We start from the raw sequence: 24,958 nt of genomic DNA, 5'->3' as shown, positions 1-24,958 counted from the left end.
TGATAGCAAGAATGAGCGGATTAGTCTGCGTTGATATGACAAGTTCCCCACGATATCTTTATACCTTGTTGTTTTAATAAAGGTCAAGTGGCAATTGATCTCAAAGGAAGGGAAGCTGTGTAATCTGATACGGTAATCTGATATTAAGGATCTAAGGATGTTTTGGTATCCGTTCGTGTAATGTTGGTTAAGGGTTAAGGGTATAATCAAGTGCCAAGGTGGGTTAAGCGTCATTTTAAAGCTGTGCTGCTCCATGTGTCGTAAGGCGATCACCGCTTTCATAGCATTCAGTGTTATCTTTTTCGGCGTGACGCTAGCATTAGGATTGGCTGATGAGAATCTTGATTTTTGCTTCTGAAGCTCTGAGTCACTTCTGCATGTAGCAAGCAGGTACGAATTGCTTTAGCTGCCCATGTACTGAAGTAGGCACTCAAATATTTACACTTCATACGATCGGGAATGAGACGGAGGCCTGTGACAGACGAAATGCAGCGCGAGGAGGCGCATTGTGTAGTTGGTCAGCGAAGCTTTCGGAGTACATACTACACATTCAGATCCGGTGCTATCCACGTACACCGTTCCTCTGCAGCTGAGATGACAATGAGACTTCTAAGCAATTCCATAACACGAAGTGGGCTAAACGCTTAACGGAAGCACGAAGCGTAATGTGGGAGATGAATTAGCTCAGAAGCAAGGAGGGGCTAAGGAGGAAATAACAACCCATGAATGCGAGATAGAGTTGACCCTCTGTATCACAATTAGCCTGCTGAAAGCTGACATCTCAGGCATAAAGCGAATCGATGTTATGCTCTTCTATCGCTTATTATCAAGACCAAACAGGCCACGAGTTTTATAACAGAAGACCGCTTATCCGCAAACTAGTTACCGGAAATTGACCGCCTTTGATATTCCAAACATCTCGATATGACTCTTCTGGCTGAATCCCGTCGATACACGTAAAACATATCTGCACAATCAGATAAGCTATCTCCGCTCGATCAAGATTGACTGTTCCATACTTTCCTCTTTGAGACAAGCATTAACATGGCTGCAAGGAGGCCTCTTTTATTGATTTGCGATGTTCAAGATCGATTCAGTGAAAAAATTCCGCTTTATTGTAGTATGATTTGGGAAAAGTTGGAACTAATGTCTGGTTTATAATTTGCAGGAACAGCAATATATGGCTTTGATCAGATGAAAAATACAATATGTAAGATGTTAAAAATTGCTGAGGTATATTGATTTCATGCCTGGCGTCATCAACTTTGACTGTCTATAATCGAATAACTAACGATTTTACATACAGGTTTTGGAAGTAAGTCATTTGATTAGTACTGGGATCAGTCCTGATAAGGAGAATTACGTAGATTCCAACATTGATAACGGAGCAAAATCCGAAAGGTTAGTAAGATCAACCCATATCACATCTGATAAGTCCATACTGATTAAACCTCAAAACTTCACCATTATCAGCTTTGGGAGCAACGATTAATGAAGTAACGGACCTGATCAATCCATCAAGACACTTAGGTACATTTAGCAAGACGAAGGTGAATCCAGAGTATATAGTGAGCTAAATCGCGCTAATAAAAAATTCTTAGTTCTCAATGGTCAATGAAAATACCAAAGCATTATTGGAGAAGGATAATCACAACATGTATATCGTAACAGGTATAGAAGTAATTATCCTTTTTCCCATATTTTACCTTGAGTTAGGAGCTCACTCAATATGAACTGACATAGTCCCACGTCTGTGTCCTTCAAACCACTCTCGATTTACTTAAATTATCTACGAAGCCCGATGTATACGTTTTAGCGGACGGTATTTCTTCATGTAATAAACCTGAGATAGGTATATCAATCACAAGAATGGAAAAGGCAGGTGCAATAGTGACGACAAGCGAAAGCATAATTTTTGAGTTGTTAGGTGAGTCTTCTCTTTGCTCCAATTATCATTGGTACCCTGACAGCATATTTTTGTATTTATTGATATGATCTAACAGGCGATGCAAATCATGATAAATTCAAGAAAGTAGCGGGTATCATCAAGCAAACCAAAGCCCAAACGGCTGAAGCGTTGGAAAGTCTATGTGTATAGGATGATCGAGACCTTGAAAGACAATCTCCGGCAATGTCATTTTTATGCATGCATATATGATGCGACTTTCTTATCAATGTATTCATCTCAGATTGCTAACAATCTCAATTCCGTCCATTCATCTAATTTCTCCTTTCCCCGTCAATGATTTGACATTGAGAGCAAAATCATAGTTCGTCATGTCCAAAGTTCATTTGTTCTTTCATATCATTCCAATCTGGCCATTGACTTGGATCACCTAACATACCTTCCATATTACTAGGATCAAACTCTATTTTTTGTTCTTCATCCTCAGGGACAGGTCCACTAGCGGTTGGAGGAGCGGGTCTGATGTGAATTTTAGGTTTGGCGGAGAGGGAAACACCCAAAGTCCTTCGGAGCAGAGCTTCGACCCTCTCAAAATAGCTAAACCCGGTATTACTATTCAGCAATTCATATTCCGGCCGATTATGAGTATAGAAGGAAATGACTCACGTAGTAGGATCCGCAACGCTAAAACCACTTCTGACCAGACTGGTATCGAACAACACCCTCACCGTCTCTCTCAATTCCTCTTCTTCCTCGCTCGTTCTTTTGACATCATCATCCGCCTCATCTTCCTCTGTTTGAGGTAAATCCAGAACTCTTTCCAATAGTCCCTCGATCAAAGGCGATTTCGGGTTAATTTCCAAGACTTTAGGTAGATTTTTCATCATGTTGAACATGGGATCATCTTGCGAGTCTGTCTGAGCGGACATGATACGTTGCATATTGGCTGACCATCCGTATGAGTCCACAATGATTGTGCACGGGGACGTGACTAACCGATTTGTCACAGTGACTGACAAGCCAAATGACAAGCAATTCAATTGGAGAAGTGGTCTGAGATCGAATTCGATTTGGTGGAATCACTCACCATCGCTCACTTGACCTGCCAGATCTTTCTTCAACCACTCGATCAGAGGGCTGAACGCGATCTTCTGAGCATCCAGTTCTTTCTTCTCGGCTTCGTGTTCATCTTCATCCCCGAATTTCAAACCCTTCTTAGACACATCTTGGGTGGTCATTCCCCTATTCTCGTGCATTAGCTCGCAATTTCACCTTCTTGCAAAATGCATGACTCACATGAATTGATCCAAAGAAGCCATCATAGGTTCATCAGAGGGCAGGTTGAGCAGAAGTACTTCGTATCCTCTGGCAAAAAGCTTTTCCACAAATGGGGATCTAGCTAGATCTTCCGCTTTTTCACCCACTCCTGCCATATAGTAAATTTGCTTTTGGCCTTCTTTTCGGTTCTCGACATACTAGAGACGATGATACATCAGCCAGTCATCTTGGACTTATGTTTCAGGGACGAACCTCCTCAAGAGTAGTATATTCGCTCCTAGTGCTTTCGAATCTCAACAATTTGGCGATCTTGATTTTGTCTTTTGGACTTTCCAATAATCCAATTCTCAGGGCGTTTCCGTATAGCTTGGCGATTTGCTTATATATCTCCGGTTGATCATTAGACAATTTGGTGAACAAGTCAAGAGCCTTTCTGATAAGGATTCGTTGGAGCTGGGAAAGGAATCGATTATTCTGTAGGGTTTCTCGGGACACATTGAGACTGTGAAGAGTATGAGTCAGTCGCCAGCATGAAGGATCGCTATGTCAATCACGCACGGTAAATCATCGGCTGCGTTCGTGAAGTACTATCATGAGCGTTCGGATTCTTGATAGGTTGAAAACGGACTCACCATCAACAGTCGCTTTCAAGAAGCTCAACCATCTTGGCATGAAATCTTCTCCCAAATCATCGGTGATGAAAACCCTCTTGACCATCAATCGGACATTGTTGATCCCGCTAGTGATCTTTGACCAAAAATCCTTTGGAAGAGTCGAAGGAACGTAGATAATCGCTCGGAATGAGACTCCAGAACCGGTGTCTCCCTATCCGTTCATTAGTTTTGCAGAGGGCTTATAACATTGGGGATAGTGGCTGCGTACCTTGAAGTGAGACCAGCCTAATGGTACCTCTTTGTCGTCTTTCGAGACAGCTTGGTAGAATGCTTTGTACTCTTCCTCAGACACTTCCTTAGGATCTCTTTCGAGACAAATCATTGATTAGCGTATTATGCGAATGCAAGACAGAATCATGATACTCACCTCATCCAAATCGGAGCTTTGTCATTTACTCTAACCCAATTATCTTCCGAAACCTCCTCAAAGCTCTCCTCTTTCGGAGTAGTCTCGTCATTCTCAAGGTCGTCGGCGAACTCATCAGAGTCGCCATCTTCGACTGGAGACTGGGGCGGAGGGACAGGTATCTTTGATGTCTTGCGTTCCTTGATGTAAATGGGGAAAGTCGTAGAGAAGGTAGAATGTTTTTCGCTTTATGCAACAGAAGATCAGCTTCGCGAGCGTTCGCGAGCCACAAGACGAAGAACAAAGGGGGGGCATACATCAAGGTTTTTAATTTATCAGCTGACAAGAATTCTGCTTCTTCCTCTCCAATTGAGAGTACGATCTCTGTACCTCTTCCCAGAGTATTTCCTCTAGGATCGGGAAAGACCTCGAAGGAGTCTCCAGTTGAAGACGAAACAAAAGTATGTTGTACAGGGTCGGAGTTGTCGGTCGTGGCAGGTGGAAGAGAAGATACTCGGACAGTAGGAGAAACGAGGAAGCTAAAGTTCGAGATTAAGGGCTTTATAAAATGCGTTTGGAGAATTCAATCAAGCTCACCAACTATAAAAACCGAGACCTGAATATGGTATACGACAAAATCGTGAGTAAGCTATACCGGAGTAATAGAAATTTTTTTTACCTCACCAAATTGTCCAATTAAATTTCCATCAACACCTTGACCTTCTTCAGCCTTTTTCAAGAACTCGCTGGTTCCACTTCTAGCGATTGTACCCAAATTTCTAGTTAATTCATCTTTTGTCATTCCAATACCAGTATCTCTGATAATAATTTGACCTGTTTTTCCATTTGAAGCTTCATCCAGGTTGATCTCAATTGTCACATTACCTTCTCCAGCTGATAATACTGATCGATCAGTCAAAGAAACTAGTCTGAGTTTTTCTAAAGCGTCATTCGCGTTTGAAAGTAATTCTCGTAAGAAAACATCCTTATGGGAGTACAGAGAATGTATGACAAGTGAACGGAGTCGAGTGATATCAGACTATATCCCAAGTGTATCAATACCTAGTCTCTCTGTGATTTACGATTGCAGAATGTAATCGCTTAAACTCACCTCATATTTGAATGTTTCCGATCCATCGGTATTCTGAGCCGCTACGAAGCTGCTAAAGAGAGCAGCGGCTCCCAAAAAAAGCTTCGATATCTTCATTGTTTACCTATGTCCTCGTTGCTTAGTTACTGGTTGCAAGACCTTGATCCTCCGTCTTCAGAGGAACTCATAAGTCCTATTCGTGTTGACGAGGATTCAAGTGATGAGGTGGAACTGATCAAATTGTGGAGAAACGCGGGGTAAATGATTCTCTTTCTTTTGACTCCCCTTATCATCAATACGAGTAGTAGTCTAATCGGACCTCCACCCCGAAATGTTATGTCAGTCCACCATCGTATAGCCAGAAGACCAATTACGGTAAGTGTAAATAGCAGTCGCACTACCAATCTTGACCAAAAAGATAATTCAGACATCAGCTGCAGAGAGCTCACTCGCTCATGCCAAATCAATAGAACTTTCGAGGGACCGACCGATACAGTGACAACCAGCATTAAATCGAGTTATTGAAACGCCTCATCATCTATGAGCAAACATCATGCCTCACTCGGCAACTCTGCAGGAAAAACAACGACGAGAAGAGCATCAACAACGAGCAGTGAGTGAGATTCATCAACAGTATCGAAGTATCCAATGGACTGATAAACGCCCTCAAAGTACGAGATACAGCTGGCGGGTGGTTTGCAGGTCAGTAGCGAAGTCTTTACAAAGGTTATCCAGTTGACAAAATGGGAATTCAGGGTGCAGCGAGATGGACGGTGTACGGAACGATAGCATGTGCAATGGGTCATTTTGCGTATCCGCCATTTGCGTGAGTGGCTCACTTTACAAGTACATCTGCCAAATTGGATTGACTGACGTCTGTTCTTGTCATCGGTAGACGTCAAACTTTGGGGTTAAAAGCGTTTTTAGTAAGCTCAGGTAAGTCAATCTGCTCATCCTTTGCTTGTTGTAAGAAAGGATATTGAAGTTTGCTCGTGTATGCAGCGACAATATTCGGATTGGTAGTAGGAGCAGGTGAGCTTACATACTTGTTTTCTGCGAGAGTAATACGGTGTCACGATACTTACGATATTGTAATAACAGATAATCATCTCTTAAAATACGAATCACACTTACGAGAAGCAGAGAATGATATACGTCGTCAAGCTAGAGCAGAATTAGCTTTGGAAGGTAGAATAGCATCAGAAACTGAAATACGGAAATGGAGAGAAGCAAATAAGGAGAAATTGGCGATTCAGGCTGAAATAGCGGCCAGAGGAGCAACGTAGTCAGTATGGAATGAATCATATATCGATCATTCGGTATCTGATTGACAATCACATACTTCGCAAGCATCTTTAACCTTGTCACACGATGTTCATGGTACTTTTAAGTTCTACAATTTCGCTTTTACAATGTGTTCCGCCGACTTATCCCTGTGATTCAAAGTATCCCTTTTACCCCTTTTCCTTTTTTCCCATTCTTGCGTTATTAATGATTTCAAATCTTTCTTCAATATCTTCCCATTAACATTTTTAGCTACCCATTCCACATATTAGCCAACTACATTATCGCATGCGTAGTGAAAAACTGAGTAATGAGTGTACGTACGTAATGAACCATCATATACCAAAACCATCTCAGGTAAACTATATCTAGGTAATAAGTTCTTATATCTCAAATCACTAATTATATTTTCTTCTATATCTCTTTTTCTTCTTTTTTGTCTTCCTGCAGAAGATGTTGAACGTAAAGATACGACTGCGCCTACTACTTCGCCTAAACGATCATGAGGTAATGCGATGGCTGCTACTTCCGCAATGTATGGTATGGAATAGATGGCATTTTCAACTTCTGATGAGGTGATCTAATTTCCGAAGTGAGTAGTCAGCTCTGTGTGTTGTCCTGCGTTCCCAGAATCTGATGCTATCTCCGATATACCATTCATGAGAATCAGACTCACGTTTTCCCCTCCTCGTATTATTATATCTTTCACTACAAGATCAACTGGTCAGCTTTGCGTAGTCGTATAAAGGATTTTGCGACCAAGAAACTTACACCTATCCTTGATATATAGAAATCCTTCTTTGTCGAGATATCCTATATCACCCGTATCTAACCACCCTTCTGGATCTATAGCTTTTCTGGTCGCATCTACGCAGGTAAATCAGCATGCCGGCTCTTATACGAACTAACATGTGTATACTTCGAGATCATTCACCTTCATCACCCAGGTAACATTTCATCACTTGGGGTCCATTTACGTACAACAATCCGACTTGTCCTGTTTGTAACGGTTTTCTCGTTTCGGGATCCACGATTTTCAGATCGCAGATCGGTACAGGTGGTCCCCTATGTCGATATGGCTCAGTCAATGATCACGCAACTGAAACTGTCGGTGTGTTTGTATGATCATGCACCGTACTTACGTGCTGTCGGGCTATGTGGTTCGCTATGAAATTAGCTGGCGTAATCAACCTAAACGAAAGCTGACCAATTTGAATCTCACCCTGTCTAGATAATCTCCTCCCGCGACGGAACACACATAAGCGTTGGTTTCCGTTAACCCATACCCTTGCACTCTGTTTTCAACATATACCGGTTATCAGCTCCGTAAATTGGCTCAATGGGATAGATCGCTCACAGTCCAGCTTTAGGCCATTTCGACTTCAGTTCTTTAGGCATATGCGAGCTCGGTGGTGCCCCTCCGTAGAAAACCGTGTCGAATGCTGTGTCTTTGGGCAGAGCTGGGGACTGTATGACAGAAGCTACAACTGCCGGTACCCTATTCCGACGTAATTAGCCACAATTGTATCCCTTGATTGACCCTCGTCGCATGACAAAGTAGTCTGCTCAAAAGACATGATCACTAAAATGATCGGCATGAGGTTGCAGGGCAGTACTGTGATTTAGAAATCTATGCAGAAGACGAAGCGCCAACTCACCCTCCGATAACTCTAATGTTCTCTTGTACAATCAACCGTATGGCCTCTTCAGTGTTCCACTTTCTCATAAGGACCATCCTTGATCCAGCGAAGAAGGCTCGCATAAGCCACGATAAACACCCTGTAACGTGGAATAGAGGTATAGCAAGTAAGAGTGTACGTTGAGGATCTGAGGAGTTAGGTAATGGAGGGATGGATAGTCCGGCTCGCAAGGCCGCTCTCGCTGGAGCTAATGCGTAGCAGATTAGTCGGGCTCAATTTCGCACATGGTATATTGAGTGGAGATAAAACAGAGAGGTAACGTACCAACCATTCCAGACCATAAATTCGACAAGGCCATTCGCTGGGTGCTCAACACTGCTTTTGGAAAACCACTCGTACTGACAATATTATATTAGCTGGGCCTGATGTGATCGTGTGAGTGGAAGTACCAACCCTGATGAGAAGAATATGACAGCATCGCTTTCTGGATCTAATCCTTCCAGCTCATCACCTCGTAATATAGCTTGAACATCCGTAGGCGTATTGAATACACTTATTAACGTAGGAAGAAACAAACTTTCAGACCAACAGAACATCTACTCAGGACTAAGTTAGCCTTTCGTACGGCTGTGAGAAGGGATCGGACACCCAAAGAGCGAAAGCGAGGGACCTGTCCAAGATGAAAGATTGTTGACATACCTCAGGTAGATTACTTTCCTGAACATATTGATATGGTCCAAGTATCTGAGCTCTTTCTTCATCTAGCAGTACTAAAGAGGGATCGGTCATTCGTATCGACCATATGATTTGTTCTCGAGGTCTGCAGCAACAGAATAAGTATTCACTATTACCACTTGGAGTCGAAATATGCACAGACTTACAGCCAAGCATTTAGGAAAATCGCTACTCCACCTATCAGATGTGTAGCAATAAAAGAAACGATGAAGCTTTTATGTCTTGGTAAGCAAGTTTGGATGTTGAATAGTGTGACTGGACCAACTTGAACTCACCCAGTACAGTTTCGACCACCAATCATAATTCTACTACCAACTCCTAGACCTCTTTTTCTCATCCATGTTGCAAGCCGTAAACTCCGCTCTAACACTTGACCAAAAGTAACATTTTCACGAGGGTCCTCAGCTAATGAGCTTGATGAAGAAGTTTCACTAGAATACCTGATTGTCCTGGGTAAAGGTAGTGGAGATGAGACGAATTGTCTATCCGCATGAGTATGTAACGTATGAAGGAGAAATTGACGAAAAGTGGATGGAAGCTGGCCAAACCATCAGCTAGCCATAAGAGAGCGGATCTACTTGATAAAAGACTTGTTACTCACATGCTTCCATGTTCTGACTCTCCTACCATTTATTACCTTTTCTTCCATCTCCAATATGGATCCAGGGGCAGTCATGATTCGATCACCTGTTCAAGACACATAATTCGTTCAGCTGTGCTCAGAGAGCAATGTATAGACCTACATTGCGCTATACTAGGCTTGTTAGTCATCTTGCGTGACTCAAAGGATGACCAAGACGATCTGATTGATCCGATGAACTGAACTTTAGCAATTGATTCAAGGAATTACAATGAAAGGTTTACGAGTATTCCGGGAAGAACCCAAACATTTGATCCGAACTTCCGGACCAAATATGAAATAAGGGACTACTATGGTAGATATACACGTGGTATAAGGTTTTTTGATGGTAAATTAATTATATTAAATCGGATGGTCCGTGCTTGATCATCACTTCACCTCATATCATCATGATCGGAAACAGATCTTCCTTTTAAACCCAATCTTAATTACAAGAATCATAACACTTAGATCAAGGCTGATCGCCCTTTCCGTTGTATGGATTGTATATTTATACCTCTCGGCAACAGATGAGGTTTGACGTTGCATTTTTTGTTTAGGGTTATTTGCCCACTGCTTGAAAGCATGTCAGTACAGTCATCATGCATACATTGTACATGCCGCCATATGGGCTGAAACATTGTTATATCTTCTGCATTCATCATTGTCATTGAGTTAAAACTACTGTAAGTAACTATACAAGGTATTTTTATGTATGATTGTTCGAATGCTTTGCTCCTTTTGACGGCTTCTTCTCATACTGAGCAGCTTATCTCAGAATCATCTACAAAGTATAAGCAATGCGCACTTGGTCTAATTCTAGCCTTTGTCATTGCCTCTACCTCCTTCTGGGGGGCGTCGGACTATCTCTTCTCCTTCGAGGTGGTGTTGGACTATCCCGTCTTCGTCTAGGTGGAGGTGATCGAGAATCATCTCTTCTACCTCCATTCACAGGTGATCTTCTGCTGACAGGCGAGGGAGATCTTCTCCTTGGCGGAGGGGAAGCTCTTCTCCTTGGCGGAGGGGAAGCTCTTCTCCTTGGTGGGGGAGATCTTGAATCACTTGCATCTGAATACCTTCTTCTTCTAGGTGGAGATCTAGATCGGGAAGGAGAAGGCGTATATTTCCTTCTTCTAGCAGGTGGTGATCTAGAATCAGTTGAGTATCTCCTTCTTCTAGGTGATGGCGATCTTGAATCTGAGCTATATCTTTTTCGTCTAGGTCTGGAATCATCGCTTGCACTATCACTATCCGAGTCAGAAGTGGTATCACTATCACTTGAAGAATCTGAATCAGAACTTGAATCTGAATCGGAAGAAGAAGCGTTTGCAAGCATAGCAGCTTGTTGAGCGGCTAACAATTTTGGCGCATTTTGAAGGTAAGTTCTCATTTCTTCAGTGACTCTACCAAGACCAATTGATGTGAAATAATTGATGGAGAATCGAGTATTTTTAGGATTATCCATAGGGAACATCCCGCTAAATGCAGGTTTCAAATCAGAAATCTTGAATCTTTCTACCAATTTGTTGAGGCCAAGTTCTTCGTTCATTTCTTGCATGAGGATTTTGATGAAGATTCTCGAGGAAGAAGTGGTTTCATCTTCATTCATGTGAACTTGGCTTAGGATTGCCCATGAGATAGCGTCGGAAGCTAACAAGTGACCGAATAATCTACCAATGTTTCGGAGTTTATTGGTTTCGTATCGATGGATTGTATCGTAATATTTCGAGAATGCTTCTTGGAAGTTGTCTGTCCATACCCTGTTCAGTTTACAGAACCTTTCTCCAATGAGACCGTAGAAATTCGAGTAAGATCGCTCCTGAGAACAACACTCCACTATCATGTTACATAATTCGATCTGCACAGACATATCAGCTTCCATGCTGGTTTTTTGACAAATATCACTCACCTCCCGTCCTTCAGGAATATTGATTTTCATGAGTTTGTGTACAGCTTCTTCGAAGTTGAGCTAAGCATAAGGTCAGCTTACAAACCATTGAGATGCGATGGATGAAAAAAGTGGCAATTAGGGCTGAGATTGGGGTTTGGGATAATAGTACAGGTTTTGACAGTACAACTTACCGAGTTCATGATGGTCAAATAGATCGTTCTTCTGAGGTTGATCAAATTCGTTTCTGTCATATCCGCAATTCCAGCTTTTTCAGGAGCGACATCATCATCTTCGTCGTCTTCCGATTCGGAGTCGTAAGATCCAGATTCGGATCCAGATTCATCATCGGAATCACCAAGGATTTCTTTCTTGATTTCTTCGTAACGTTTTTCGTTTTCGACGTATTTCGGGTCCACTTTGAACAAGTCTGAATATCGCGTGTCAGCATCTCCGTGTATCAATTTTGAAGTGTAGGTCTGCCAGGCGAAGGGTGTAGGAATGAGCGGTAAATGTAGGAAATCGGGGACTGATACTCACTAAGTGACTCTTGTACTTGTAGTTCATCATCCAATGTGACTCTGTGCGTGATTTGCTCTTCCTCTTCCACCAAATCCAGCCCCTCAGGTATGGAAGGGTTATCCTTGTATTTATCTTTTCTGACTTGGAATAACACCTCAATCATATATTGACATCTTTTACTGATTGCGCCTTCATGTAAGACCGCTCTAAACCTTTCGAATACCGTGTTGTTGGCTTTTGGCGAATTCTCACTCAAGAAAAATCCAACTTCCCTCATAAATCCTACAGCAACTTCGATTGAGTCATCGGTTGGTCTATCTAAGCATAATAGCAATATTTGAAGAGCTACTATCTCGTGCGCTACGTATTGATTACACAGGTGAGCGATGAATGTCGATGTTGCATGGCAAACGATCTATTGGAGACAAATGGATCAGCCGAACGTCACTAAGAGTAGGCATAGAGAATTTGTGAGACTGAGATTCACCTTATCATTTCGCTTATACGCCCGCCTAAATTGACTAATCAACCTTATTAAGACTAGTTCTCCAACTTGGGGTAATTTCGTATTCACAATGGCCACTAAAGCAGCAAAAACAGGTGTGAAAGGTAAAGAACTCGCTTGAGCACGCATTATAGATCGAGCAAATAATCCTTTCCCTCTAATCAAATTCTCGCCAAATAGTTCAGGAACGACATGTTTTATATTTGATACGTTCACTTTATTGATCAAACCGTTGATTGATTTTTTAAGAGCATCCCATGATAATCTTTGATATTCTGATGATGTTTTATCTTTTGCAGCTTCAGCTTGCATTGCTCTCAATTTTGCCGGTGGGATATATGCTCCTCCAGATCTTGATCCGATCAGCTTTGCGAATTCTGCTTTTGCAATTTCATCCGCTTTTGATGATCCATTAACAGCTACAACACCATTTCCATTAGGTTTTGTAAGTTCATTTTGGATTGAAGCTTCTAACATTGCTGCTTCTCTGGCTCTCTTCCTATTTGGATCTATATCCATGACTCTTGGCGCATCTATATCATTGGGACCTCGGATAGGCGGTGGTGATGGTGAAGGACGTCTTCGACGAGTAGGCGGAGAAGGTGATCGGTCTCGAGGATTAGGTGAAGGGGATCTTCAGATCACAGTCAGCTTACATCTCATAAAGTTTTCGACCTGACAAAGCTCACCTTTTCCGCTTTGATGCTGGTATTTCATCCGGAGATATGGTTCTACTGCGAGGAGAGGCTGATCGGGTGTATGAACGAGCTGGCGAACGTGAGCGTGTAGGAGAAGGGGAACGAGAAGGAGAGGGAGAACGAGGCATTTTGACGAAATACTCTATGCGAGGTGTTGTATCTTGCCACGAAATCAAGTTTCGGTTATTGAACTATCTTGAGACCTTAGCAAGCAAGGAGTGCCTCTTTTCACTGTTTTATCATTAAGATGACATCTATTGAGATTAGGCTATATGTGATCTTCTTGAAAGTGTTGGACGGCGACAAGCAAGTCAAGTGCGAGAGTGATTGGAAAGTTAAATGTAGGGTAGAAATAACGTAAGGCAAAACAGCATGATCTGGCTTTTATGAAGCAATATATGTTGTATGTTTGTAGTGATAATGGTATACTGCAAGTGACGAGTGGCGAATTCCGATAACGTAATGCTGTGACGGCATGACGCATCAACCAAATAAGTTGTACTTTGATTCTTTATATAATGCTTTATAGAACCCCCTTTCATCCCTCTTATTCCTCTTCTTTACACAGCATTTAACGAGAAAATCCAAACTAGGGAACCGAACAATTACTCAAAAAACATGTCAGCTTCACCTACAAAATCACCCACAAAAGCTGCTCACGAGCACGCATTATTGCTCAACGCTATTGCGGAAGGTGCTAATGAGTACCCTAAACCCGAGCATGTTAACTATTCTTACGGTACCGCCGGATTCAGGACGCTGTAGGTCCATACCGAATTTCAACTTGGGGATAAAATAGCTGACAGAGCCCCATTTCAGCGCTACCAAGTTGCCGTCAGTGTTATTTCGAGTTGGTCTTTTAGCTGTCCTCCGTTCGAAAAGACTTGAAGGAGCCACGATAGGAGTCATGGTTACAGCTTCTCATAACCCAGAGCCTGTAAGATGCCTCCAAAACGTCACGTCTTAATCAGCTGACATTGATCACTGCAGGACAATGGAGTCAAACTTGTTGACCCATCTGGTGAAATGCTTGATCCAACATGGGAAGCACACGCAACGGCCCTTTCAAATTGTCCAAGTACCGAATCGCTCATCTCTACATTCACGACGCTTGCAACACATTTGAGAGTTGATTTATCTCAGCCAGCGAACATTGTATACGCTTACGATACTCGACCGTCCGGACCTGAACTGATTAAAGCTTTAGAAAGGGGATTAGATAGTTTCGGAGAATCCGTCAAAACCAGCAATCTTGGTATAACTACGACACCTATATTGCATTACGTTGTCAAGGCCACAAATGATAAGACTGGCACATATGGTGAGCCTACAAAGAAAGGGTACAATGAAAAGATGGCAAAGGCTTTCAAGACTTTGATCGTGAGTCGACTGCTGGGTTCAGCTTGCATCAACTCCTTGGAAATTGATGATTCCCGCTGACCCACCATTGTAGGGTAACCGAGGACCCCTTGCGCCGATATACGTAGACTGTGCCAACGGAGTCGGAGCCGTGGCCCTGCATGAGTTCACTTCTACTTTGGGTGATATTTTACCTGTCGAACCACTCAATACTTCAACTTCGACACAAGGAGCGCTCAATCATTTATGCGGAGCGGACTTCGTCAAGACCAAACAAGCTTTACCACCTTCCATCCAGTCATCCGGAGTCCTGTCGAAAGCTGGTACTAGAGCATGTTCTTTTGACGGAGATGCAGATCGAATCGTGTTCTATTATCTGCACGAATCAAAGGGTACATTCAGGTTATTAGATGGAGATAAAATAGCTGTCATGGTAGCTATGTTCCTGGGTGATTTGGTAGTCAAGGCGAAGCTGGATTCCGAGCATCAATTGAAAGTTGGAGTCGTACAAACCGCCTATGCGAACGGAAGTTCGACCAAATACCTTACTAGTGTAAGTACGCCCTTCACATCGCTGCGAGCGCACACAGCTGAATAGTAGAGGTATAATAGCGAAATATACCTGTCACATGCGTACCAACAGGTGTCAAGCACTTGCACCATGCAGCACAACGATATGACATTGGTGTATATTTCGAAGCTAATGGTCATGGAACAGTGTTATTCTCGGATAGCGCAATCGAAGCACTTCGATCAGCTAGTCCTCAATCACCCGATTCAGCGAATGCAATAAAGAATCTGTTGGCATTTTCAGAATTGATAAATCAAGCTGTTGGAGATGCACTTAGTGATATGTTATTGGTAGAAGCTGTCTTAGCTCATCGTGGATGGGGTGCATCAGAATGGGATGCAGGTTATGAAGATTTACCCAATCGTTTGGTTAAAGTGGAAGTTCCAGATAGAAGTATTTTTGTTGCTACTGATGCGGAAAGAAAATTACAATATCCACTTGGACTTCAAGATAAGATTGATGAGACGGTTAAGAAATATGATATGGGAAGATCATTTGTAAGACCCTCTGGAACGGAAGATTGCGTCAGGGTATATGCGGAGGCTAAGACCGCTACTGAAGCTGAGAGTGAGTTAATCGTTCTCGTGACATCAGTAAGTTGGAGTGCGATGCTTACGGGAATGATATATTAGATCTTGCCGTAGCTATAACGGATATCGTCAAATTTGGTTCTGGTCAAGTCTGATCGAGGAAAAAGATGACAAAGACAAGTGAAAGTAGAAAAAGGGCAATCTCGCTCAAGGACAATCTTATCAATACATGACTCATATTATACACCTCATTGTTGTTTATACCTGTCCACCATATGCATAGTAGTAAAATGTAAATTATTCATCTAGCCTACACTTGCTATTGTTCGGTTTAGAGATAAGTAACGTCATTTTCCGGGGACCCCATTTTGCGAGTTGTCCATCCTATTCCTGTCAGCGAGATACTAAGAGGATGATCAATGATCCAAGATCCAAGAATCATGGTCTACTTTCCTTTTCATATCCTGATCATTCCAATTACATGAGTAAGAAGTTCTTTCAATCATGTCTAGTGGGTAAGTCAAAATGAGAATTATGTGTGGTCATAGTGTATGAAGCTAAATTCAAGTAAACAAATAGTATAAGAGAAGCTTCTCACGCTGGGAGCTGGTATAGCTCATCAGGTAAATATTAGCTTCTCATTTATACATCACAAGTATTCCTATTATTTTAATCACATGATGAAACTGATAATATTGTTTTCATAGAATCTCAATTAAGTAAAGAATTAAATACGAATTTATCTAAAGTTAAATCAATACCTGAATTAAATTATAATCCACCAATTTCAAATTGTAAAGCTATTATAGCACCTCATGCTGGATATAGTTATAGTGGACCTACAGCAGCTTGGGCATATGCTAGTATACCTATTGATAAAATGTCAGCTAAAATTTTATCTCATTTTTGGTTTAAGCAAATCTTTCTAAATAGATATTTGTTAATTTTGTCTTTTAATGATGTAGTAAAAGAATTTTCCTCTTAGGACCTTCTCATCATATTTATCTTGATGGTTTAGCTTTATCAACTTGTGAAGCTTATGAAACTCCATTAGGTGATATTCAATTGGATTTAGAAAGTGAGTCAAAAATTATAATACTATTATCACTTTTTAAATCCTTTTCAAATTTAAATATCATCTGAAAGTAATAACACCCAAAAAAAAATAAAAAAAAAATAAAAAGGGGATTGCTAAATTCATTAATTTATATAGCAATTACTGAACTTGAATCTACTGGATTATTCTCACAAATGAGAAAATCAATTGATGAAGATGAACATAGTTTAGAAATGCATTTACCATATATTAGGCACATTTTTAAAGGGTAAGTCTAAAAAACTTAAATAGAGATTTTTGATATAATCCTTTTAACTATTATTTTAACTTTCACTAATGAACTTTTACATAGTCGAAATGATCTTACTTTAGTACCTATTTTAGTTGGACATCCTTCTACATCGAAATTAACTCAACTTAGCGAAATACTTTCGAAATTTTGGAAAGATGATGAAACGTTTTTCATCATATCATCAGATTTCTGTCATTGGTATGTATCTCATTTACCCTCGATATGAAACGTAGGTACTAATAAAAAGTGAAGGGGAACGAGATTTTCATGTACACCTTATTATCCAAATGCTCCTTCACCACCTAATCCAGTTCCACCTGTTCCTCAAGAACTATCATCCGCATCAAATGATCCTCCAACTTTGATTAAGAAATATAGTAGTTCAGATAAAGGAGGTATACCAATTTGGAAATCTATACAATATATGGATCATGAAGGTATTGATTTATTACGAAATCCCGCTAATGAAGGAATTATAGAGAAATGGGAAACTTATTTAACAAGAACAAAGGTGAGTATTTTAACTTCAAGAAGTGCGTTTGTAAGGAAACACAAAAAAATTGACTAAAAAAGTTGAGAATTTAAATCTTTTATTGTAGAATACTATTTGTGGTAGAAATCCAATTACAGTTTTAATTTATTTAATTCAACATATTTATTTGAATAAAACAGAAAATGAAAAACCTATTTTTAATTTTATAAGGTATGAACAAAGTAGTAAATGTTTAAATGGTAAAGATAGTAGTGTAAGTTATGTAAGTGGTATTCTTAGAATTCCTTAATGAATTTCAGCGATAAAGAATTTTTGAGTAAATTAAACTGTATTTTATGATTTCTTTTTTTGTAATTGCGATAAAAATTGAATAAGATGTATATAAATGAGAATTTTAGGAAACAAAAACGATATCATTGTACCAAAGCCAAAATTGAATTAAGTGATCAAAAAATACATATCAAGGAATTTATACCAATGAAGAAATTAAGGCATTTCTGTATCGATTTGTTTGTATCCTTTGACCTGATCGATAGAAAAATAAGTTAGCATACATGTCTAATAAAGTGGGTTTGATTACGGTTGAAGGGAGAAGGAAATTGTCATTTCCAATTAAGTGAAGAGAATTAAAGAGAAAGTTGAAAAAAAAGATAAGAATGAAACATAGAGAGGTGATGAGAGGTATTTAGAATCGAGGATAAAGATAATAAAATGTGTCTCGGAATCGAAATTATAAATGAAAACAGATTAAGTATAGTAGGAATTGATAGAGCAGCAAAAAAGCAGAAATATAAATCTCCAAAAAACCAAAAACAAAAACGAAAAATAAAAAAAAACCTCTCTCATGAACTCACCTTATTCTCCCTAATCATACCTGCGTATTTTTCTGCTAATTCTTTGCAATTTTGTAAATGATTTACACCTTCTCCTCTATAACATTTTTGTAATTCTTCTCTAATTAATCTAGCTTCCATTGCTTTTATCCATGATTCTCTAATATGTTCATCACGAGATTTGAGTATTTCTATATAAAGTATTTGTAATATATCGGAGATTTTTGATAGACAAAGACAGCAATAAGGATTTGTTAGATAGACATGGAGAGATTTATGTATAATCATTATTATGATTAAGTTTGCCAAACAAATAAAAATGAGATATAATTATATACAAGTCAGTATTCTGGTTTGAATTTGCCGAAAGATGTAAGAAAGAAATGGAAGAACCTACGTCTATACTCGTCCATTGTAGGTGTAGTTGCCATTTTGCCTATCTTATTTATCTACTTCAAAGGTTGGATTGAGAGTATCTAGTACTTTGTATAATGCTGGGCGTGACTTTGAAATATGTATGTGATTTGTTATTATCGAATTCAAGGTTACCTTTTAGCCATTAAGTATAGCTAATTAATCAGGTAAGAGTAAACCAGCGAATCAATTGAGCCTGATATGGAGTGTTAAAGTAACGGAATCAATTCGTTTCAGAAATGGGAAATGAGATTTCAAGTGGTTTTCACGTGATAATGGTGCCCCACGCGACTGATCTCTTTACAAGTCCACTAAATTTACATGCGATTATGCACTGAGATGGGAATTGGCATAGCATATGGTATATGCGACTTGTAAAGTTAGTAAAGGGGTCAATCTACAAAGCTATAAAAGTCATTGTATTTAATCAACTATCTCATCATTTCTATATATTTAACTTCTTTCAAATCCTAATTGATCTCACGGGGCTTGAAGGATCTCAGAACCATCTACTTTTGATCTCTTTGTCTTCTTCATCCTCTCTTACGTTTTTATATTCGTTCATGACCCCTTTCTTTAGGAGAATTTTTTTCAAAGCTTGATCATACTCCTTCCAGTCATCAAGTCACCAATATTGATCATTGTCTAGATCTCTTTCACACTAATTGTACATCTCACACCTGATTATCAGTCTTAATATTCCTTGTTTCCCTTACCATCTGCATTCAAGTCGACCATGACATTTCAGCCCTTCACTTCCTCGACCTGGACCCCACCGAATCTTGAACCATCTTCCCACTCCATAGCTGGCCAATCTTCTGTCTACCTTCGTAATACCCCTAGTGATACTCCGCCTTCTGAAGTGGCCAGTCCAATTGTAGCTACGCCAATCTCGAATCACGAACAGGCTATATGGTCTGATAAGTATATTGGTGTATCCGCTTCAAATATTGGAAAGATGAGTACTCATAGCGGTGGGTATGGCGAACAACGAAGAGTCGTAAGTACCCTCGCATTAATCACCCTACTGCTTGAATGTATCACTTCATCTTAGTTATGTGCATATCCGACGCATGCTGATTGTAAATACTATGTTACATAGCTGGGTGACCTACCTCTACAACCTAATCAGATCTCACCCCATGCACTTGCCTCGCCATTCATGCCAGGGGTGAACAACGGTGCTTGGGGTCCACCACTCCCTCTCAAAAATGGTCATCAATCTCGAGCACAGCCACAGAAACAACGGCAGATCAGCTTGGAAGAAGTAAGCTGCGAAACTCTCTTGATATATCACTACGAGAGGTTACTTACGATTTGAGTTGTACAGCGACTGGCTCAAGCTGAAGCAAGAGTAAGGCAACTTACATTGGAAAATCAACGATTGAAGGAGAGGAACGTGAACGATTTTGCCGTAAGCCCCGACTTTGTACTTTAGAGCGATAGGCTGACATTGAAACTCCGGTCACTTCAGGTCGATCCACCCCTCTATACATCCCCTCCAGTCAGCTCACGCTCTTCAATGATCTTTGACAACTCCATTTCATCCTTCACAACTACGGGACACGGTCATGTTGCCGGGCTCGGGATACAGAGGTTTGAAGATCCTCCAATCTTCTATGAGCCGTCCAGGCTCGCATCCGGTATAGATGATCAGGTGATGACAAAATTCCTTGCTTTCAGTGAACAGTGTCAAACGCACGCTGACCCACTCCCGATAGCTCGACAAGGCGTATTACTCCCCTCCACCTCACCTTGTCGGACCAATACTACAAGGTAGCTTCAATTTCGCTGATATGCCAAATGAGTTTATCAGACCCATTGTTTGGATCATCGCACATCGTATACCAAAAAGCAGCTCAGAAAGGTGAGTCCGTCATTTGTGGCATTCCGTCTGGGGATATGGCTGACAATCATACGGTAGCTCTGGGCTGAAAGCCGCTGTCAATGCTTTGGCGGTAAGGCCTCTCCTATCGTTCAAGGCGATCAAGCTTATATTTTGCTTACCAGAGCCGTCTTGGACTTCCCCGAGGAAATGACACGACTCGTATTCTTGTGCGCTCCATCATCCAATGGGCCAAACCTCTTTGTTTCACATCTTGCGGAAACTATCTTTGTCAGCAATTGCTTGACAGGGCGGATATGCAGGACAAGGCGGCATTCATTAGGGAAATACAGTAAATACATCTTTTTGTATCAAGTCAAACAAATTCTTGCTAAATCATATTGCGTGTACTCTAAATAGGGATGATATTATACCGATCGCCAGCGACAAATTTGGTACGCACGTCTTGTGTAAAGCTATAATGATCAAGGAATTAGAGGTAAGTGAGGACGCTGGGACTGTAGGACTGTGGGTGATACCGTTGACACTGCAAAATAGCAACCCATTTCCGATTCTTTGATCAACTTTGGAATATTTGATTCTATGAAGACCGGGGCTAGGAGGCTTTGGAGGGAGGTGAGCTAAGAAGTGCTAGTGTACTGGATATCAGCTGATCAGGCTATACGTCTAGTATCTGGAAAAGAGCAGACAGGCTAGACAATTCGATATCTTCGTGAAGTAAGTTACTATCACAACAGACTGCGATGAAACGTTGATGTTTTGCCTAGAATCAACGCAGAGATGATCGGCAGATGGTCCGAACTGGCATGCATCAACGAAGTGAGATCCGCATATTAATAGGCTTAATCATAGCTAACATCCCGCAAAAGCACGGATCTATCGCTGTGCAACAGGTATTCGAGGTCTTTGGATCTCAGGAACTCATGGAGCCGGCATTCAAAGAGGTAAGCTCATCGATTTGAGGGGTTGCATGCTGACAATTGCTCAGATACTGGATGATATCGCTAAAGTGGCCAATAATCAGTTCGGCCAGTGAGTCATCACAACGCATTCATATCACAGGCATCTGATCTGCTGTGAATATAGCTTCGCAATCACCAAACTCATTGGCTATCCACAACTTCATCGACGAACTTGTGAAGCGATCTTGAATTATTATCCACCCGTTGCTGTTACACATCATGGGGTAAATTTCGCCAAAATCGCCCTCACCGAAGGTGGGAGGGGATCTATTGTTAAATATGTCGACGCCATATGCTCGCACAATGACGGGTGAGTCCCAATTTGTAGTTGAGTATGTGAAGTACCGCTGAATTGGGCGTTTACAGCAGAACACCCGGTATCGTGGCTATCGCAACCTCATCTATCGGAAAAGCGCATCTTAGTTAGTTTGCATTGGCTTTATGTACGATAGATATGGCTGACGGTTCTTCATTTCCTCTAGCGTTTGTCCTTTCTTGCGTTAGTTACAATCAAGTGTCCCTAGTGTATCAGGCGCTATCAGCTGACAGACATTAATACCAAACACAGTTGACCCCAGCAGAACACGTCCGAGTCCGCCAAACATGTCGAGCTTATAGTACGACGTTACGAAACTCTCAAAGCGGGAATGACCTCCTACGATCTTTGTGCGTTCATCCGCAAACGCATCGTCGGTGTGGCTGATAGCGATTATAGGGGTCTAATGCATACGCTTGGCGCTAGGCATCGAGAGGGAAATAGCTAATTTTTCGAATTCACTTGTCCCCTTGCCTCAACGATCTCGCACGGTATTTCGATCAGACCAGCATCATCAGCCATCATCAACATTCAATAGTATATCTATTACGATAACAGCGTTGCAAACCATTCAAACCAAAATTCTTGTTCATATTTCGCATCGTACTTTTCAATAATTTAATCGATTATTGCATACTCTTCATCAATATTAGCATTTCTCGTCTTTCCAACCATGTTCTTCGATACACAATTGTCAAGTTCTAAGCATTAATTTCAATCACTCATTGTGCATATTCATTCATTCAATACAACAGTAATTCATACATCACTCACATCATTTCGCATTTCAACATAATCATTTTTAACGAATTAAACGAATATCATCATCAATTTAATCAGCATCAAAGTCGGTATCAAGAAAATATAGTAGGTGAACATAAAAACCAGGAAAAAACGACTGAGGGAAGGACGAATTAGAGGGAAAAGGGAGATCAACTTTATACTTTCGTGTTATATGTCTTATGCAATTTAATGTAAATATTAAATCTTTTTTAGGTGATCATAACCAATAAGCTGAATCGTCATTATGACGTTTGAAAGCTGAAAATGACAAAGGACATGAGATATGATGCATAATATTACTTGAATGTGTAATCAACTGTATGATGAATGAATGAATACTAATACAACAAAAGATAGGCCAAAAACGAGATATGAAAGAGATTTTGATATGAAATGATTTTAAATTTGATTTCTCTTTTTAGAAGTTCTCATATATGGTCTCAATAACCATTCAACATCCGCTTCTGTTTGATCAACCGTACCTTGACGTATCTCGTATGCTATGATCAATAGATCGTAAGTTAGAGGTTTTTAGCAAAAAAGTAGAAATACTATGTGTAATGATTGATACTCACGTTTAGCTTCAAATCTTGGTCCTACTTCTGCTAATTGTACATCTTTATGACCTGTTTTAGCGAATACGTGATGTCTGATAGAATATATAATAATTAGGATTTAATTGGGAATTTTTCCATAAACAAATTATCCACTAATAACAAACTCACCTAAAAGAAATAAAATCATTTTCATTTCTAAAAGTCATTATTCTTTTACTATCTTCTTTAGGTACAGGGAAAAGTGATTTTAAAATTTTAATTATTCTATTACCTAATTTTGTTTCAAAATTATCAAAAATTAAATGTGGAAATTGTTCTGAAACTGTTGAATTTGAATTTGAAGAAACATCATGTCTAAGTGTAACATTATGTAAAGTCATTGATAAAGTTGGTCCATGTGGTAAATGTGAAATTATTAAAGCATCTGGAATTCCACGATGTTCATGAATTATTAATAAATCTGTTACACCTTGTGAATTACATGCTGAAATTAAATCTTTTATTACTGTATTTCCTCTGTTTAATCTAAATGAATTTGGAAATACTAATCTCATTTCCTATTTTTTTAAATTTATAAAAAAAATTAATAATTATTTTATTTTTTTAAATAAAGATGATTTTTTTAATTTAAAAAAAAACTTACTTTTGAAAATTGCATTAAACGTGAAGAAGGTGATCGTGATGTAGTTATAACTATTTTTGGATCATATGTACCAACTTTGGCATATTCATCATCCATATGTGAACTTGGGTCTAAAAGAGAGAGACAGATTAAAATTTTTTAAATCAATGATAAATATATATTTTTCTTCTAAAATCAAGTAAATCGTTGTAAACTCACCAACTTGCGCTTCATCAAGTACTAAATCTTTTCCACCTAAATTCCTAACTTCATTTCTTAATTCAGTTGGAAGTTGTTTACCTTGAGCCAATAAATCTTTTATTTTCTGTTTCCTCTCGTATATAGCTCTCTCTTGAGATTCTTGTGATTTTTTGTAAATGTATTCCCGTCGTTCCCTCGTTTGACGACGAAGCTATTCGTTTTTGAAAAGTAATATCAGCATAAGATGACTAATATATCAGTTAACATTGAAAAGACGCAACTCACCATCTTTGTCTTTTGTGAATAGTCCAATTAGGACTGAGATTAATGTTAAAGGTGAAGCTTCCGAAATGATGGGCAAATTTTAGTCACTATAGGCTACTGATTTAGCCGAGTTGAAAATAGCGAACGAGTATTATCGATAATGATATGATTGTGAATGCTATTTTGTGATATACGGTAAAAGGTGAAAACAATATAACTTACATGAAATAAGAAACGCCAAGCTGAGAAATGTATTTGATTGCGTAGTACTACTGAATCAATAAATTCGTGAAGCGGGAAGTAGCAATGATTGTCCAAATCTGATTAACCAACCTCAAAATATTTCAAAGGGGTTCTTTCCGAAGATGGTAAAAAACTGATTTAACATCAATATTCGGAATCAATTCATATATACTCTTCGTTAGGCATGCACAAGATATCTCAGGTACACTCTCCTCCATCCGGACGCCTATTAAAATCAATAAAAAGGAGTATGACGCTTTTGATCGACCTGGAAAATTAACTTAAGCTTGGGCGTTTTAGATCTATTACGAAATAAAGATAAATATTGAGATAATAATAGAACACGTTCGTGAAAGCATAAAAAATAAAAGTCAATTCAATTGAATCTAAAACACATTTCATTGATATCTTCATATAACAAGTCACACGA

At 39.8% G+C, this 24,958-nt stretch overlaps 10 protein-coding genes across 10 annotated transcripts; 5 read left to right on the top strand and 5 right to left on the bottom strand.

Annotated features, from left to right (window-relative positions):
- Positions 1-1,044: 1,044 nt before the first annotated feature.
- Positions 1,045-2,098, top strand: I206_107439 (uncharacterized protein; the record flags this gene model as incomplete). Its single annotated transcript, XM_019157481.2, has 8 exons — positions 1,045-1,096; positions 1,169-1,233; positions 1,307-1,315; positions 1,368-1,401; positions 1,474-1,550; positions 1,602-1,679; positions 1,744-1,927; positions 2,004-2,098. 8 exons carry the CDS (start codon positions 1,045-1,047, stop codon positions 2,096-2,098), a joined length of 594 nt encoding a protein of 197 aa, XP_019009121.2.
- Positions 2,099-2,265: 167 nt separating this feature from the next.
- I206_107438 (uncharacterized protein) lies at positions 2,266-5,411 on the bottom strand (the record flags this gene model as incomplete). The annotated part of the gene is made up of 13 exons (XM_019157480.1): positions 2,266-2,503; positions 2,573-2,918; positions 2,994-3,148; positions 3,203-3,381; positions 3,437-3,686; positions 3,743-3,755; positions 3,817-4,009; positions 4,067-4,163; positions 4,226-4,450; positions 4,522-4,743; positions 4,802-4,820; positions 4,889-5,243; positions 5,316-5,411. The coding sequence occupies 13 exons, from the start codon at positions 5,409-5,411 to the stop codon at positions 2,266-2,268; spliced, it is 2,388 nt and encodes a 795-aa protein (XP_019009120.1).
- A 436-nt stretch (positions 5,412-5,847) lies between these two features.
- Positions 5,848-6,580, top strand: I206_107437 (uncharacterized protein; the record flags this gene model as incomplete). The annotated part of the gene is made up of 6 exons (XM_019157479.1): positions 5,848-5,907; positions 5,967-5,996; positions 6,050-6,120; positions 6,190-6,230; positions 6,297-6,326; positions 6,396-6,580. 6 exons carry the CDS (start codon positions 5,848-5,850, stop codon positions 6,578-6,580), a joined length of 417 nt encoding a protein of 138 aa, XP_019009119.1.
- Positions 6,581-6,687: 107 nt separating this feature from the next.
- On the bottom strand, positions 6,688-9,724 carry I206_107436 (uncharacterized protein; the record flags this gene model as incomplete). The annotated part of the gene is made up of 16 exons (XM_070203518.1): positions 6,688-6,830; positions 6,903-7,158; positions 7,255-7,286; positions 7,350-7,445; positions 7,513-7,643; positions 7,721-7,731; positions 7,801-7,873; positions 7,936-8,076; positions 8,237-8,465; positions 8,543-8,616; positions 8,672-8,814; positions 8,918-9,038; positions 9,100-9,165; positions 9,229-9,491; positions 9,555-9,640; positions 9,697-9,724. 16 exons carry the CDS (start codon positions 9,722-9,724, stop codon positions 6,688-6,690), a joined length of 1,893 nt encoding a protein of 630 aa, XP_070059619.1.
- A 686-nt stretch (positions 9,725-10,410) lies between these two features.
- I206_107435 (pre-mRNA-splicing factor CWC22) lies at positions 10,411-13,313 on the bottom strand (the record flags this gene model as incomplete). The annotated part of the gene is made up of 6 exons (XM_019157477.1): positions 10,411-11,430; positions 11,482-11,541; positions 11,655-11,890; positions 12,001-12,397; positions 12,470-13,121; positions 13,177-13,313. The coding sequence occupies 6 exons, from the start codon at positions 13,311-13,313 to the stop codon at positions 10,411-10,413; spliced, it is 2,502 nt and encodes an 833-aa protein (XP_019009117.1).
- Positions 13,314-13,803: 490 nt separating this feature from the next.
- I206_107434 (uncharacterized protein) lies at positions 13,804-15,800 on the top strand (the record flags this gene model as incomplete). The annotated part of the gene is made up of 6 exons (XM_019157476.1): positions 13,804-13,946; positions 14,005-14,122; positions 14,176-14,565; positions 14,639-15,097; positions 15,157-15,682; positions 15,748-15,800. The coding sequence occupies 6 exons, from the start codon at positions 13,804-13,806 to the stop codon at positions 15,798-15,800; spliced, it is 1,689 nt and encodes a 562-aa protein (XP_019009116.1).
- Positions 15,801-16,149: 349 nt separating this feature from the next.
- Positions 16,150-17,776, top strand: I206_107433 (AmmeMemoRadiSam system protein B; the record flags this gene model as incomplete). The annotated part of the gene is made up of 8 exons (XM_019157475.1): positions 16,150-16,160; positions 16,225-16,268; positions 16,353-16,527; positions 16,611-16,723; positions 16,859-16,970; positions 17,055-17,192; positions 17,247-17,505; positions 17,594-17,776. The coding sequence occupies 8 exons, from the start codon at positions 16,150-16,152 to the stop codon at positions 17,774-17,776; spliced, it is 1,035 nt and encodes a 344-aa protein (XP_019009115.1).
- A 197-nt stretch (positions 17,777-17,973) lies between these two features.
- On the bottom strand, positions 17,974-18,751 carry I206_107432 (uncharacterized protein; the record flags this gene model as incomplete). The annotated part of the gene is made up of 3 exons (XM_019157474.2): positions 17,974-18,012; positions 18,342-18,511; positions 18,718-18,751. 3 exons carry the CDS (start codon positions 18,749-18,751, stop codon positions 17,974-17,976), a joined length of 243 nt encoding a protein of 80 aa, XP_019009114.2.
- A 719-nt stretch (positions 18,752-19,470) lies between these two features.
- Positions 19,471-22,306, top strand: I206_107431 (uncharacterized protein; the record flags this gene model as incomplete). The annotated part of the gene is made up of 18 exons (XM_070203517.1): positions 19,471-19,734; positions 19,837-20,001; positions 20,065-20,148; positions 20,209-20,391; positions 20,456-20,601; positions 20,659-20,692; positions 20,745-20,911; positions 20,980-21,058; positions 21,118-21,195; positions 21,251-21,297; positions 21,348-21,399; positions 21,450-21,524; positions 21,569-21,612; positions 21,667-21,852; positions 21,909-21,964; positions 22,025-22,041; positions 22,111-22,208; positions 22,258-22,306. The coding sequence occupies 18 exons, from the start codon at positions 19,471-19,473 to the stop codon at positions 22,304-22,306; spliced, it is 1,824 nt and encodes a 607-aa protein (XP_070059618.1).
- Positions 22,307-23,040: 734 nt separating this feature from the next.
- On the bottom strand, positions 23,041-24,309 carry I206_107430 (uncharacterized protein; the record flags this gene model as incomplete). The annotated part of the gene is made up of 6 exons (XM_070203516.1): positions 23,041-23,141; positions 23,217-23,290; positions 23,367-23,755; positions 23,842-23,951; positions 24,040-24,232; positions 24,307-24,309. The coding sequence occupies 6 exons, from the start codon at positions 24,307-24,309 to the stop codon at positions 23,041-23,043; spliced, it is 870 nt and encodes a 289-aa protein (XP_070059617.1).
- Positions 24,310-24,958: the final 649 nt, after the last annotated feature.

This window comes from Kwoniella pini, chromosome 11 (assembly GCF_000512605.2).
Source record: "Kwoniella pini CBS 10737 chromosome 11, complete sequence".
In the NCBI taxonomy this organism is placed as follows: Eukaryota; Fungi; Basidiomycota; class Tremellomycetes; order Tremellales; family Cryptococcaceae; genus Kwoniella; species Kwoniella pini.
This window is presented reverse-complemented; position numbering and strand designations above follow the sequence as displayed.